General features: G+C 39.4%; 1 protein-coding gene across 1 annotated transcript in view; it reads left to right on the top strand.

Annotated features, from left to right (window-relative positions):
- Window positions 1-210: 210 nt before the first annotated feature.
- ism2b (isthmin 2b) overlaps window positions 211-15,058 on the top strand; it is a gene marked incomplete at its 3' end in the record, with an annotated part of 95,363 nt that continues 80,515 nt past the window's right edge. The window contains exon 1 of the mRNA XM_079889441.1: window positions 211-762. Coding sequence (XP_079745567.1) covers window positions 643-762 — 120 coding nt within the window. The 5' untranslated portion in view covers window positions 211-642. The remainder of the gene's footprint in view (window positions 763-15,058) is intronic.

The following is a 15,058-nucleotide window of genomic DNA, read 5'->3' as shown; positions in this document are numbered from 1 at the left end:
AATTTTTGGGTGAACTATCCTGAAAGGAAATCAATCTTCATACTCACACACACCTTGCAGATACATGAGCATCACTGGTTCTGTCAGATGCGAGGAAACGATTCTCCTCCCATGCTGAGATTGCTGACCCCTCTGGAGATCATCGGACCGTCCTGCGACTGTGCCACTGCTGCGTGCGCTCTCAGCTTTACAGCTCAACTCAATACCCTTCTCTTTTGGCACTTGATACCATTTACCGTAGTAACGTGTCAGCAATGACTCTGACATCTTGTAGAATAAGAGAAGACAAAGTTTTGTAATAGTTGAATAAGGATGCACTGGTGCGGACTGAAGAGAGGGAGACCTGCAGTCGCTACTTAAACTGAGAGACGATCAGTCTATATGGGCAGACAACATTTCGAGTGACGTTTCGAGTCACATTAATGTATTTTTGAAAGGAATGAACAGGCGAGGGTTATCTGTCTGAATATATAAAATGTGCATACCTGTGCGAGTTTTAATGAAGTTTGGATGAAGATGACGAACAGCGCATTGAAGAAGATCTTTGCCAGGAGGGAAACGCGCAGAGCTTCCTAAGCAACGACTGCACGGTTAAGACTTTATTTTAACGGTATTTAGTGGACAGATACGCAACTGTGCAAAATGCTAAGAGTGCGTAAAAGTTTCTGGGTGCTTTTAAGTGTGCTTCTGGCTGTCTGGATAGAAGGAGCGAGCAGCTTCCCTGTGAGACACCAGAGATCCAGACACGGCTTCTCCGGAGAGGTGAGTAGCCTACAAGTGGAGCTAAAAGCACTCATCTCGTTTTAGGATTTTCTTCAATGTCACAGGGGCTGATTTTAACAACAACAACAACAACAACAACAACAAAAATCGTGCCTTTATCATTTATCTTTGCCGTTTTAAAATTTAGATGTAGCCTACATTTTATTGTTTTACCGTGTGTAAAACTTCGATTTCAGTCTTACAAAATCTCCAGATTAAATCCATTAGAAAATATGTTTAAAATAATCTAAACAAAGAAACGTGCCCTTGGTTATCAGAGAGACAATCATTTTAGTAAAGAGCAGGCTTGAAATGAAAAATTAGACGTGATGTGTGACGAAAAAGAAAAATCTATCACTTGTTAATAGAATATTGTTTTTGTGCATCATTTCCAAACAAGCTGTACTTTCATAATGTGTGAAAAATGTATTTTTGTGTGTTTGTATTTGATAAGCATTAGCTATTGCAAAAAGGTCTAATTTGTTAACATTAGTTAACGTATATTAACTAACATGAACTAACAATGAGCAATATATTTGTTGCAGTATTTATTCATCTTTGTTAATGCTAGTTTGTTAATGCCAGCTGTTCATGATAGTTCACAGTGCATTAAATAATGTTCACAAATACAATATTTGATTTTAATAATGTATTGGTAAAAATTGTAACTAAGATTAATAAATGCTGTAGAAGTATTGTATATTCTTAGTTCATGTTAACTAACTAATGTTAACGAATGAAACCTTATTGTAAAGTGTTACCAAATTAACCATAGCATGACAAATAAGTCTAGCCATTTTATTCCAACTACTCATTTACAAACTTCTCATTTACGAACATTTGTTGATTCAGAAAAAAAATACAGAATTGTCCTATGATCCATGTACATCCACAGTTGGACATTGTTAGCAGATAAATGATCTAATGATTGTGAAAAGTGTGTTTTAAGAGAGTTACACAGAGACAAAACTGCCTTGAAGAAACTGTTATGCACCATGAAACATAAAGTCATTTTTAAACCCAAACAGTGCAAGTTATATTAATTTCAAGCCACCAGATGGTCAATACTGCATGTTTTTTGTTTAATTGAATATTGCGATATTTATTATATAAATGTTTATTAAAATTCATGTGCCCTCACAATAATCTTTAATCAAAATAACTTCCCCTCCCTCTTGCAATTGCATCTCTTCTCTGATGACGGGACATGTCACTCATATAAGATGTACCAACAGCAAACGACGATCCAACTATCCAATCATTTCCCAATGGACAAAATCAAGTCCCGCCCTACATATTTTCCAGTTCAAGAAGCTGTTTCACTCAGATATATATATATATATTTCACATGAGGGAAGAAAAGACTACTGCAACTTCCGTTACATGCCGACTTCAAGCATTAATAATGTATAATAATGCACTGTGTTCATCTTCAGATAAATTAAAACAGTATTACAGTTAATACTGCTAATAGTAGTGATAGTGGCACTTTTATAAAAAAATAATTTCATGCTGATATCTCTACATGCACCCAGTTTTCAGTACACATTTTTTACTCTACCACAACATGGTAAAATGGTTGTCCATTTAAAATGATCACTATGTGCCCTTTTTAATAATCTGTTTATATTATTGAGTGATCATTTGCCATTGGTCATTGTGTAAATGTGGCAGATATCTTGAATATCTTGGTTGGAGGAATTGTCTTGACTCTTAACCACCCCACAGGTGAGAGTTGCATCTTGTCCCACTAATACAAATCTTAAGTGACTATATCTTGTGGTCTGGCAAAAAAAAAAAAAAAAAAGTTTCTTACTCATCAAGAGCAGTGCAACATGTTTTTTTTTCTGCTTATAGACCAATATATTCAACACCACCATGCAAAGGAGGCCAGAATAGAGAGAGGTCCCATACAGTAGAGCAGTACAATAGTGAGACCTTACATAATACTGTTTAAAAAACAAGTTTCATTCTCACACAGGGTCATAGTTCAGCTCCTAAATTGTTTTTTTAGCCCCTCTTCTGTGTTAATGTGGAATTTCCTGCATTCTGGCCTCCTTGATCTTGTGTGTGTGCATACAGGGGCCATGTCTAGCCTCTCCAAGAAAGGTCCTGCTACTCAGTTTTGTATTACTAAATGTCTCTTTTGTTTTTACATGTGGGGCAGGGGTCGTCAAAGGGAAAGGGAATGGGGGGTCTTGGTTTATTGTTTTTCTTCACTGGTTTGGAAATGGCGTGGTCCTGGGACTTTGATATTGGAGATCACATAAATCTATGCTGCACTGCCGACTGCTTTCCCAATGCCCCAACATAAAGTGTGTGAGCTGATCGTGTCCATGTGTCTCACCATAGAGCTCAATAGAGGCTGTGTGTGTATTGCATGGTCTTTTGCTAGCACATAAGGCTTTGTTTCGGGGTCTGGAATTCATGCCATATGTTCGTGATGGTGAGAAAGCCCACTGGCAACACAGGCCACATTCCACCGTCGACTTTACAATGAATTAACAATACAGAGAAAGACAAGAGATGGCCCCAGGCAGACTAAGGATGTAAGGAGAGATTTGGTTTCCATTCTGAACACTTAGAAAATTAAACGCTGAGTAACAGCGACTACTCTTTCACCTGGCCCCTCTTGTTGAGACTTCCAGGAAGAAAAGACCAGATAACACTGAGAATAAGTCTTACATAGAAGATCAAATACCACTGAGTATCCAAAAATTAGACTTTAGACACCTCTGATTCACTATTACATTCATGCTCAGAACCGATATGTTACCAGTTGGTTAAAACGCTCAACCACTTAAAAAACATGGCAGCATTTAGCATAGCATGGAATAGGCCTAAATGTAATTGTAAATTAAAATATAGCTGCGAGCAGCGATTACGGGCTCAAGCCGGTGGCACCGCAACCCCGGTGCCTTTAGTTACCTAAAGGTGGCAGTACCGCCGGCTTTGGCCCTTCATCGCTGCTCGCAGCTATATTTATATATATATATATATATATATATATATATATATATATATATATATATATATATATATATATATAAGACCAAAAATATTGCTTGACTTACCTTATTCTGATTTTATGATACACTCAAAATATTCCACAACAAATCCTTTAAATTTAATGTAAAAATAAAAATGAAAGAAAGCAGTGTTGGGCTCACGTAACCCTCTCATTAGAATCAAAATATTTCAACATTTGCGATGTATTTGGATGCTAAACTATTCTTTATTATAGGCTTTGTTCTTCACTCGTGTTCCAATATCGACGGAAAAAAATCATCCTCTTCACAAGCGCAAAAATGTGCTTGGAAACACCACAGTGGAGCGGTGCTTACTGTGAATGTATGAATTGTACTACTGACTATTTAGAGCAGTGTAATTGTTATATGTTAGGTTGACTATTTTATTATTATATTTTATGAAGGCCATAATGAACAGGCTGCGATGTCAAGATTACAATGCTAGAATGTGTGTGTGTGTGTGTGTGTGTGTGTGTGTGTTCATGTTTTTTCTATCCCGGTGGGGACTTCAACCTGAATGCATACAGACTCATGGGGACTCGTGTCACAGTGGGGACCTAAATAGAGGTCCCCATGGGTAAACAAGCTTATAAATCATACAGAATGAGTTTTTTTGGAAATGTAAAAATGCAGAAAGTTTTCTGTGATAGGTAGGTTTAGGGGTAGGGTTAGTGTGAGGAGATAGCATATACAGTTTATACAGTATAAAAAAAATTAAGGCTATGGAGAGTCCCCACAAAGATAGTAAACCGTGTGTGTGTGTGTGTGTGTGGCGTGGGCGCGTTTGAACAGTGGACACATAAAAACATACTCCGTCATTATACAGGACGACATTCAAACTGCAAAGTGTTAACTTATATTTGTGTACAGTCGCAATAAAACACAACATTGTGCTTTTGTAAAATAATTTCAAGCAATCCACCCCCCGAAAGGCGCTAATATTAAAATTAAACTAAAATGCTCACGGCTGCACGGGCATTCATAACGGTGCGCGTCCACGGCGAGGAACGAGCGAGGAATGTTTTTCAGTTAATTCCTACTTCCATAGGAATTCATTTGAAATGCTTGCTCAACCACTATCAATGTCAGTGCGGACGAACATATTTTACTTTCGTTTTTAAGTTGGCGATTCAAAAGCCCCCAGTGGTGTCACACGTCGATTAACCGGTGGTAAAATGCTCGATGGTGTTTTATGCCCCCAATGGCTCCTTAGAGGCAGCTAACCCTACCCTCAACCTTAAACCTACCCATCCCCTCGCTGCCTGGAAGGCGACGTTGGGGGCATAAAACACCAAAGACCTGGTAAAATATTCTCAAAGTCACATATTACCTAGTATATTTTTATATAGATACAATAGGCCTACCTGATTTTGAACACAAGAGGGCAGTATAGCCCTATGTATAAGGAGGAGTAACTAAAAACTCAGAGTCTGAAATATCCCAAAAATCCACATTCAGACCAAAATATCTGACTTCCAGATGGCCGGAGCTAATGAATGTAAATTAGAAAGTTGTCCGGCTTGATGAGTACAATATACAAACTTTTTTTTTTTTACTGTAGTTAAAACTAACCCGCCCACTTTTGTCAAAAGCATGTTGAAAGTGACACACTTCCTGCTGCCAGTTGGTGGCGCTATAACTTTGACTCACAATAGTTACATCCATCTGATCAGCCTCTTACCACGAACACACTGCTGAAGTTTCATCAAGATCAGTTAATGTATGCAGAAGTTATTCCACTTCGTGTTTCTCTTTTCTCGCCATAAATTCGTTTCCTCGCCACGGCCAAACCGTTCGAGATATCAAAAATCCGTCCGCAATTTAGAATCCTCAATGTCTTGACTTCATGCACACTGAGTTTGGTGGGGATTGGATGAATTCTCTAGGAGGAGTACTTCGCATTCCACAGCAAGCGTTTTCCAAACAACCCATAATAGCCGACTTCCTGTTGGGCTGGCGTAAAACTTGACCGGGGGAAAGTTGCTCGGCCCGATGAGATCTATATGTGTACCGAGTTTCATATTAATTCATGCAAGCGTGTTTGATCTATGGACCAAGTTTTGGGACACCGTTCAAGGGGGCGCTGTTGAGCCCCCCTGCCACGCCCGGGTACCAGCTTCAGCCCGTCCCTGATGGCAGGGGGTTCTGACGTGTGTGCAAAGTTTCAAGAGTTTTTGAGCACGTTGAGGACCCCAAAAGCCCCTGAAACCTTGATTAACAATATAAAAGCAATAGTCAAATCCCCCCCTCCCCTCACACACACAGAGATAAAGAGAGAGGGAGAGAAAATTCTTCAGAAAATCCACATTCAAACCAAAATATCTGACTTCCAGATGGCCGGAGCTAATGAATGTAAATTAGAAAGTTGTCCGGCTTGATGAGTACAATATACAAACTATATTTTTTTTACTGTAGTTAAAACTAACCCACCCACTTTTGTCAAAAGCATGTTGAAAGTGACACACTTCCTGCTGCCAGTTGGTGGCGCTATAACTTTGACTCACAATAGTTACATCCATCTGATCAGCCTCTTACCACGAACACACTGCTGAAGTTTCATCAAGATCAGTTAATGTATGCATAAGTTATTCCACTTCGTGTTTCTCTTTTCTCGCCATAAATTTGTTTCCTCGCCACGGCCAAACCGTTCGAGATATCAAAAATCCGTCCGCAATTTAGAATCCTCAGTGTCTTGACTTCATGCACACTGAGTTTGGTGGGGATTGGATGAATTCTCTAGGAGGAGTACTTCGCATTCCACAGCAAGCGTTTTCCAAACAACCCATAATAGCCGACTTCCTGTTGGGCTGGCGTAAAACTTGACGGGGGGAAAGTTGCTCGGCCCGATGAGATCTATATGTGTACTGAGTTTCATATTAATTCATGCAAGCGTGTTTGATCTATGGACCAAGTTTTGGGACACCGTTCAAGGGGGCGCTGTTGAGCCCCCCTGCCACGCCCGGGTACCAGCTTCAGCCCGTCCCTGATGGCAGGGGGTTCTGACGTGTGTGCAAAGTTTCAAGAGTTTTTGAGCATGTTAAGGACCCCAAAAGCCCCTGAAACCTTGATTAACAATATAAAAGCAATAGTCAAATCCCCCCCTCCCCTCACACACACAGAGATACAGAGAGAGGGAGAGAAAATTCTTCAGAAAATCCACATTCAAACCAAAATATCTCTCTTCCTGTTGGTCGGAGATCGTTAATGTAAATTAGAAAGTTGTCCGTCTTGATGAGAACAATACACATACCAAGTTTTGTTGCTGTTGATAAAACTAACCCCCCCACTTATGACTAAAGGTGGCGCTACTGAGCCCCTCACCACGCCCATTTCTGAAACTTTGCACAAGTCTACGGGCTAATAAGTGTGATGTGTCTGTCGAGTTTCATCCAATTTCAAGTATGTTAAGAGTCTCAAAAGCATCAAAAAAGAATATTAAAGTTTGAAGCGTTGCCATGGCAACAGTATTAAAGATATCAAAAATCCTTTCACAGGTCTACATCTGCCTTGTGTTTACATTATACACATAAAGTTTGAAGCAAATCGGGTAAAAATAAGAGGGTGATTTCAAAGCATTTTGAAAGGGACAAACTTCCTGCTGCCAGTTGCTGGCGCTATAACTTTGACTCACAATAGTCACATCCATGTGATCGGCCTCTTACAATGAACACACTGCTGAAGTTTCATCAAGATCAGTTAATGTATGCAGAAGTTATAACACACTTCCTGTTTCCATTATTCGCCATAAATTCGTGTCCTCGCCACGGCCAAACCGTTCGAGATATCAAAAATCCGTCCGCAATTTAGCATCCTCAATGTCTTGACTTCATGCTGACTGAGTTTGGAGGCGAATGGATGAATTCCCTAGGAGGAGTACATTAAATTCCACAGCATGCGTTTCCAAACAACCCATAATAGCCGACTTCCTGTTGGGCTGGCGTAAAAAGTAAAAGTACGAAAGTTGTTTGGCCCGATGAGATCTATATGTGTATTGAGTTTCATATTATTACATGCAAGCGTGTCTGATTTATGGACCAAGTTTTCGGACCCCGTTCAAGGGGGCGCTGTTGAGCCCCCCTGCCACGCCCGGGTACCAGCTTCAGCCCGGCCCTGATGGCCGCAGGTTCTGACCTGTGTGCAAAACTTCAAGAGTTTTCGAGCATGTTAAAGGCCCCAAAAGTGCCCGAAAGTTTGACAGAAAAATAAGAATAAATATAGCTGCGAGCAGCGATTACGGGCCCAAGCCGGTGGCACCGCAACCCCGGTGCCTTTAGTTACCTAAAGGCACCGGGGTGGCGGTGCCCCCGGCTTTAGGCCCTTCATCGCTGCTCGCAGCTATATTTATATATATATATATATATATATATATATATATATATATCTTTAATGTATTTTTATCATGTTGAAAAAGTTTGGTGTGAATAAAATAAACCACTTAGGAGGAGTAGCTAAAAACTCAAGGGTCTGACATATCCAAAAAATCCACATTCAAGCCAAAATATCTGACTTCCTGTTGCTCGGAGCTAACGACTGTAAATTAGAAAGTTGTCCGGCTCGATGAGACCAATATGCGTACTGATTTTTGTAACTGTGGGTAAAGGTAACCCCCCCACTTTTGTCAAAAGCATTTTGAAAGTGACACACTTCCTGCTACCAGTTGGTGGCGCTATAACTTTGACTCACAATAGTTACATCCATCTGACCGGCCTCTTACCACGAACACACTGCTGAAGTTTCATCAAGATCAGTTAATGTATGCAGAAGTTATAACACTTTGTGTTTCTCTTTTCTCGCCATAAATTCGTTTCCTCGCCACGACCAAACCGTTCGAGATATCAAAAGTCCGTCCGCAATTTAGCATCCTCAATGTCTTGACTTCACGCTGACCGAGTTTGGTGGGGATCGGATGAATTTTGTAGGAGGAGTACATTAAATTCCACAGCATGCGTTTTTCAAACAACGCATAATAGCTGACTTCCTGTTGGGCGGAGCTAATAACATAGAGCACGGAAGTTGTTCGGCCCGATGAGATCTATATGTGTACCGAGTTTCATATTAATTCATCCAAGCGTGTTTGATATATGGACCAAGTTTTCGGACCCCATTCAAGGGGGCGCTGTTGAGCCCCCCTGCCACGCCCGGGTACCAGCTTCAGCCCGGCCCTGATGGCCGCGGGTTCTGACCTGTGTGCAAAGTTTCAAGAGTTTTCGAGCACGTTAAGGGCCCCAAAAGCCCCTGAAACCTTGAAAAACAATTATAAAAGCAAATCTCTCCTAACAGACAAATCCCCCACACCCCACACACACACACTGAGATACAGATACAGAGAGAGAGAGAGAGAGAATTCTCCAAAAAATCACATTCAAACCAAAATATCTCACTTTCTGTTGGTCAGAGCTTATGACTATGAATTAGAAAGTTGTCCGGCTTGATGAGAACAATATACATACCAAGTTTTAAGTCTCTATGTAAAACTAAGCCCCCATTTTTGACTAAAGGTGGCGCTACTGAGCCCCTCACCACGCCCGTTTCTGAAACTTTGCACATGTCTACTGGATAATAAATGTGATGTGTCTGTCGAGTTTCATGCATTTTCAAGCATGTGAAGAGTCTCAAAAGCATCCGAAAATAATATTGATGTTTGATGCGTTGCCACGGCAACAGTATCTAAGATATCAATAATCCTTTCACAGGCCTACATCTGCCGTGTGTCTACATTATACACATAAAGTTTGAAGCAAATCGGGTAAAAATAAGAGGGTGATTTCAAAGCATTTTGAAAGTGACACACTTCCTGTTGCCAGTTGGTGGCGCTATAACTTTGACTCACAATAGTCACATCCATCTGATCGGCCTCTTACAACGAACACACTGCTGAAGTTTAATCAAGATCAGTTAATGTATGCTGAAGTTATAACACACTTCCTGTTTCCATTATTCGCCATAAATTCGTTTCCTCGCCACGGCCAAACCGTTCGAGATATCAAAAATCCCCTGGCAATTTTTCATCCTCAATGTCTTGACTTCATGCTGACCGAGTTTGGAGACGATTAGATGAATTCCCTAGGAGGAGTACATTAAATTCCACAGCATGCGTTTCCAAACAACCCATAATAGTCGACTTCCTGTTGGGCTGGCGTAAAACTTAGAGCACGAAAGTTGTTCGGCCCGATGAGATCTATATCTGTTCCGAGATTCATATTATTACATGCAAGTGTGTTTGATTTATGGACAAGTGTTCGGATCCCGTTCCAGGGGGCGCTGTTGAGCCCCCCTGCCACGCCCGGGTACCAGCTTCAGCCCGGCCCTAATAATGGCCGCGGGTTCTGACCTGTGTGCAAAGTTTCATGAGTTTTTGAGCATGTTAAAGGCCCCAAAAGCCCCCGAACCCTTGAACAACAATAATAATAATAATAATAATAATAATAATAATAATAATAATAATAATCCTACCGAAAACAATAGGGCCTTCGCCCTTTCAGGGCTTGGGCCCTAATAATAATAATCCTACCGAAAACAATAGGGCCTTCGCCCTTTCAGGGCTTGGGCCCTAAATATATATATATATATATATATATATATATATATATATATATATATAAATATAGCTGCGAGCAGCGATTGCGGGCCCAAGCCGGTGGCACCGCAACCCCGGTGCCTTTAGTTACCTAAAGGCACCGGGGTGGCGGTACCGCCGGCTTTGGCCCTCCATCGCTGCTCGCAGCTATATATATATATATATATATATATATATATATACATATATGAAGAGTTCAGATGCAAAAGCCTCTAAATACCATCTGAAATTTTCTTGTAGAATGATCATTTTTATCAAGCTCGTATATTTAAGTTCAGTTATTTCACTTAAATGACAATTAATAGGTCATTTTCATTGCCATTTAAAGCTAGGGTAGGTAAGATTTTTCTAAAAAAAAAAACATTCCAAATTTGTTTAAACTGTCTTTATATACCAATACATAATTAAAATGTAAGTACTCTGAAAAAGAAAGTATAAAAATCGAGTGTCTGTAGACCTCTCACGACTGTTGTAAACACAGCTCATTATTTCCATTTACTCCACCCACTCCCTTCTGGGCTCCTTCCAAAGCCACGCCCCCAAAACACATGAACGCGCGACGCCAAACGCTGAAGACGCATTTATTTACCCGAGAGGAGTGGAGAGGAAGGAGCGCAGTGCATGCAGTGACATCATGTCAGAATCACATGTAATAAAATACCTAACTTTATCACTATGAATATAAACAAATATGATGGCTTTTAGTACTCACTATCAAGCTAGCATATCGATACTGGTAAAGTTTAAAATATATTTTGTTTGATTCGGTAACGAGCTATATTTAGGCTATAGGTAACGAGCTATATTTATAAGGCAAAGCTAGGTTTCATTGATACACGTTTTTCCATTACCATCAGTTAAACTGTGATGAAGGTGAATTTCGTGTAAGAGTCATAACATATACGGTGTTTTGTACGTAAGAGTTTCCATGATGAAAACATTGTTGACTCTGATGAGGACTAACGTTACACTCCGGTGACAAGTACCGGATCGTCGGTTCGAGGACAGGTCCACTCCGGGGTCGAGGGCGAAGCAGAGGAGGTCGTTCAAGAGTGCGGGCAGGGTCCGAGGAAGTAGTTTAGCAAAGTAGCAAAGCTGGCATTGGTAGTTTTTGCTGCATTTTCTCAGCCATTGTGCCGCAAACTCCTGCTTACTCGGTGTAGTGAGCTGAATATTTCCGGGAACGGTGACATGTGATGAGTGCACGCAGTGGGGCGCGGGCACGAGACATGAAGGCATCTGATTGGTTCTTTACATTCGCACCGAATGGCAGTGATTGGTCAGAGTTTTTACTGTCCTACAGCTGCTACAGAGGTCAGATTTTTTTCATTCCTTTTTCTGAACACATAATGTATTGACTACTATCAGAATGGAAGGACCATTTCACCCAGTATAAAAAAAAATGTTTCTGAACAGGATTACCTACCCTACCTTTAAGTGAAATTACTGAATTTAAATATACGAGCTTGATAAAAATGATCATCCTAGAAGAAAATTTCAGATGGCATTTAGAGGCTTTTGCATCTGAACTCTTCATATATACATACACACACATACATATATATGTATATATATATATATATAAGTTTGGGGTCAGTAAGATTTTTAATGTTTTTAGGAGTAGTCTCTTCTGCTCACCAAGGCTGCATTTATTGATTAAAAATACAAACAAAAACAGTAATATTGTGAAATATTATTCCAATTTAAAACAGCTGTTTTCAATTTTTAAATATTTTACATAGTAATTCATTTCTGTGATCAAAGTTGAGTTTTCAGCATCATTACTCCAGTCTTCAGTGTCACATGATCCTTCAGAAATCATACTAATATGATGATTGATGCTCAATAAATATTCATTATTATTTTCAATGTTGAAAACAGTTGTGTACAGATTTTTTTTTTTTTCAAAATGCTTTGATGAATGTAAAGTTCAAAAGAACAGCATATATTTCAAATATATATATTTTTAACATTATAAATGTCTTTACTGTAACTGTTGATCAGTTTAACTCATCCTTCATAAATAAAAGTACTGATTTATTTTATTTATTTCCCCCAAAAATAAAATTTTAATTATTACTAACCCAAAACTTTTGAGCGGTAGTGTTTAACGTTACAAAAGCTTTAGATTTCAGATAAATGCTGTTCTTTTGAACTTTCTATTCATCAAAGACTGTACACAACTGTTTTCGACATTTAAAATAATAATGAATGTTTCTTGAGTATCAATCATCATATTAGAATAATTTCTGAAGGATCATGTGACAGTGACGACTGGAGTAATGATGCTGAAAACTCAGCTTTGATCACAGGAATAAATAACAGTTTAAAATATATTAAAATAGAAAGCAGCTGTTTTAAATTGGAATAATATTTTACAATATTACTGTTTTTGTTTGTATTTTTAATCAAATAAATGCAGCCTTGGTGAGCAGAAGAAACTTCTCTGTTATGTGCGCGCCACAGACTGCACGCACGTCCGCTTAGAGTTCCGCCTTTTGCCTTCCGTCAATATTACGTTATTAGAAAAATATTTTTTTAGAGAATCGATTTTTTGACATTTGTGAATCGATTCAGAATCGTCCACGTCCGCATCGCGATGCATCTAAGAATAAATTTTTTCTCCCACCCCTAGATTTCATACAACAGGTTAATAAACAGTTACAATTAAGTCACTTACATTTTAGATGCAATGTTGACTGTTTTTGTTCTGTTTCAGCAGCGAAAATAGTTAAACAAAGATCACGGCAGAACCATCACGCATCACGTGTTTTCTCATAACTGAACGATTCAGCATTTTTAACGAATCGGTTGACTCAAAGATTGAATGATCAATCCATAAACATCTGTCTTAATCATGATCGACTCATTCGAACGAATCGTTTGAACGAATGAATCAATGACTCGCTTATTAAGATGGATGCCTGGCGACACCTAATGGCGGTTTAGTGTTGTTTAAAAGCATCATTCTTTCCCACATGTGTGTGATTTGTGTGTGCAACATTATCATTATTTTTCTTTCACTATTATATTAGCGATTTAAAAGCACCCACTCGTGTCACACGTCGATTAACCGGTGGGAAAATATCCTCAGACACATACCTAATAAATGTATATTTAAATACAATATTGGCCTACCTGGTAAAAAGTTTTATATACTATTTTGATGTCCTTTTGCACACAAGAGGGCAGTATAGCCCTATGTTTGCTTTTTTGTTGAACCAAATAGCACTAAATAGCCTGTTTTAACTTTTTCATTCTTCTTGAATTGCAAAAACAGAATAAAATGGGTTTAGTTGTGATATTTGTATTCTTTTATATAGAAATAAATGGTATATAATTACATTTGTAGAAGATTTTTAGTGTTTCCTTTTTGGACATTACTTTAATCCCTCGCCATAGCAAAACCGTTTGAGATATTTATTATCCATTCACAATTTAGCATATTTAATGTAGTTTCATCATGTTGAAAAAGTTTGGTACGAATAAAATAAATAGTTTAAGAGGAGTGGCTAAAAATTCAGAGGCTGATTTTGCAAAAAAAATTCACATTCAGACCAAAATATCTGACTTCCTGATGGCCAGAGCTATTGAATGTAAATTAGAAAGTTGTCCGGCTTGATGAGAACAATATACAAACTGTTTTTTCTTTACTGTAGTTAAAACTAACCCCCCCACTTTTGTCAAAAGCATGTTGAAAGTGACACACTTCCTGCTGCCAGTTGGTGGCGCTATAACTTTGACTCACAATAGCTACATCCATCTGATCGGCCTCTTACCACGAACACACTGCTGAAGTTTCATCAAGATCAGTTAATGTATGCAGAAGTTATTCCACTTCCGTGTTTCTCTTTTCTCGCCATAAATTCGATTCCTCGCCACAGCCAAACCGTTCGAGATATCAAAAATCCGTCCGCAATTTAGCATCCTCAAAGTCTTGACTACATGCACACCGAGTTTGAAGGGGACACGGTGAATTTTCTAGGAGGAGTATTTCACATTCCACAGCAAGCGTTTTCCAAACAACCCATAATAGCCGACTTCCTGTTGGGCTGGCGTAAAACTTGACGGGGGTAAAGTTGTTCGGCCCGATGAGATCTATATGTGTACCGAGTTTCATATTAATTCATGCGAGCGTGTTTGATATATGGATCAAGTTTTAGAACCCCGTTCAAGGGGGCGCTGTTGAGCCCCCCAGCCACGCCCAGGTACCAGCTTCAGCCCGGCCCTGATGGCCGTGGGTTCTGACCTGTGTGCAAAGTTTCAAGAGTTTTTGAGCACGTTAAGGACCCCAAAAGCCCCTGAAACCTTGATTAACAATATAAAAGCAATAGTCAAATCCCCCCCTCCCCTCACACACACACACAGACACAGAGAGAGGGAGAGAAAATTCTTCAGAAAATCCACATTCAAACCAAAATATCTCTCTTCCTGTTGGTCGGAGATGGTTCATGTAAATTAGAAAGTTGTCCGTCTTGATGAGAACAATACACATACCAAGTTTTGTTGCTGTTGATAAAACTAACCCCCCCACTTATGACTAAAGGTGGCGCTACTGAGCCCCTCACCACGCCCGTTTCTGAAACTTTGCACATGTCTACTGGATAATAAATGTGATGTGTCTGTCGAGTTTCATGCAATTTCAAGTATGTTAAGAGTCTCAAAAGCATCCGAAAAGAATATTAAAGTT

Source organism: Squalius cephalus (assembly GCF_949319135.1).
Source record: "Squalius cephalus genome assembly, chromosome: 12".
NCBI classification, from domain to species: domain Eukaryota; kingdom Metazoa; phylum Chordata; class Actinopteri; order Cypriniformes; family Leuciscidae; genus Squalius; species Squalius cephalus.
Note: the sequence above shows the minus strand (reverse complement) of the source record. Positions and strands in the feature narration are given on the sequence as shown.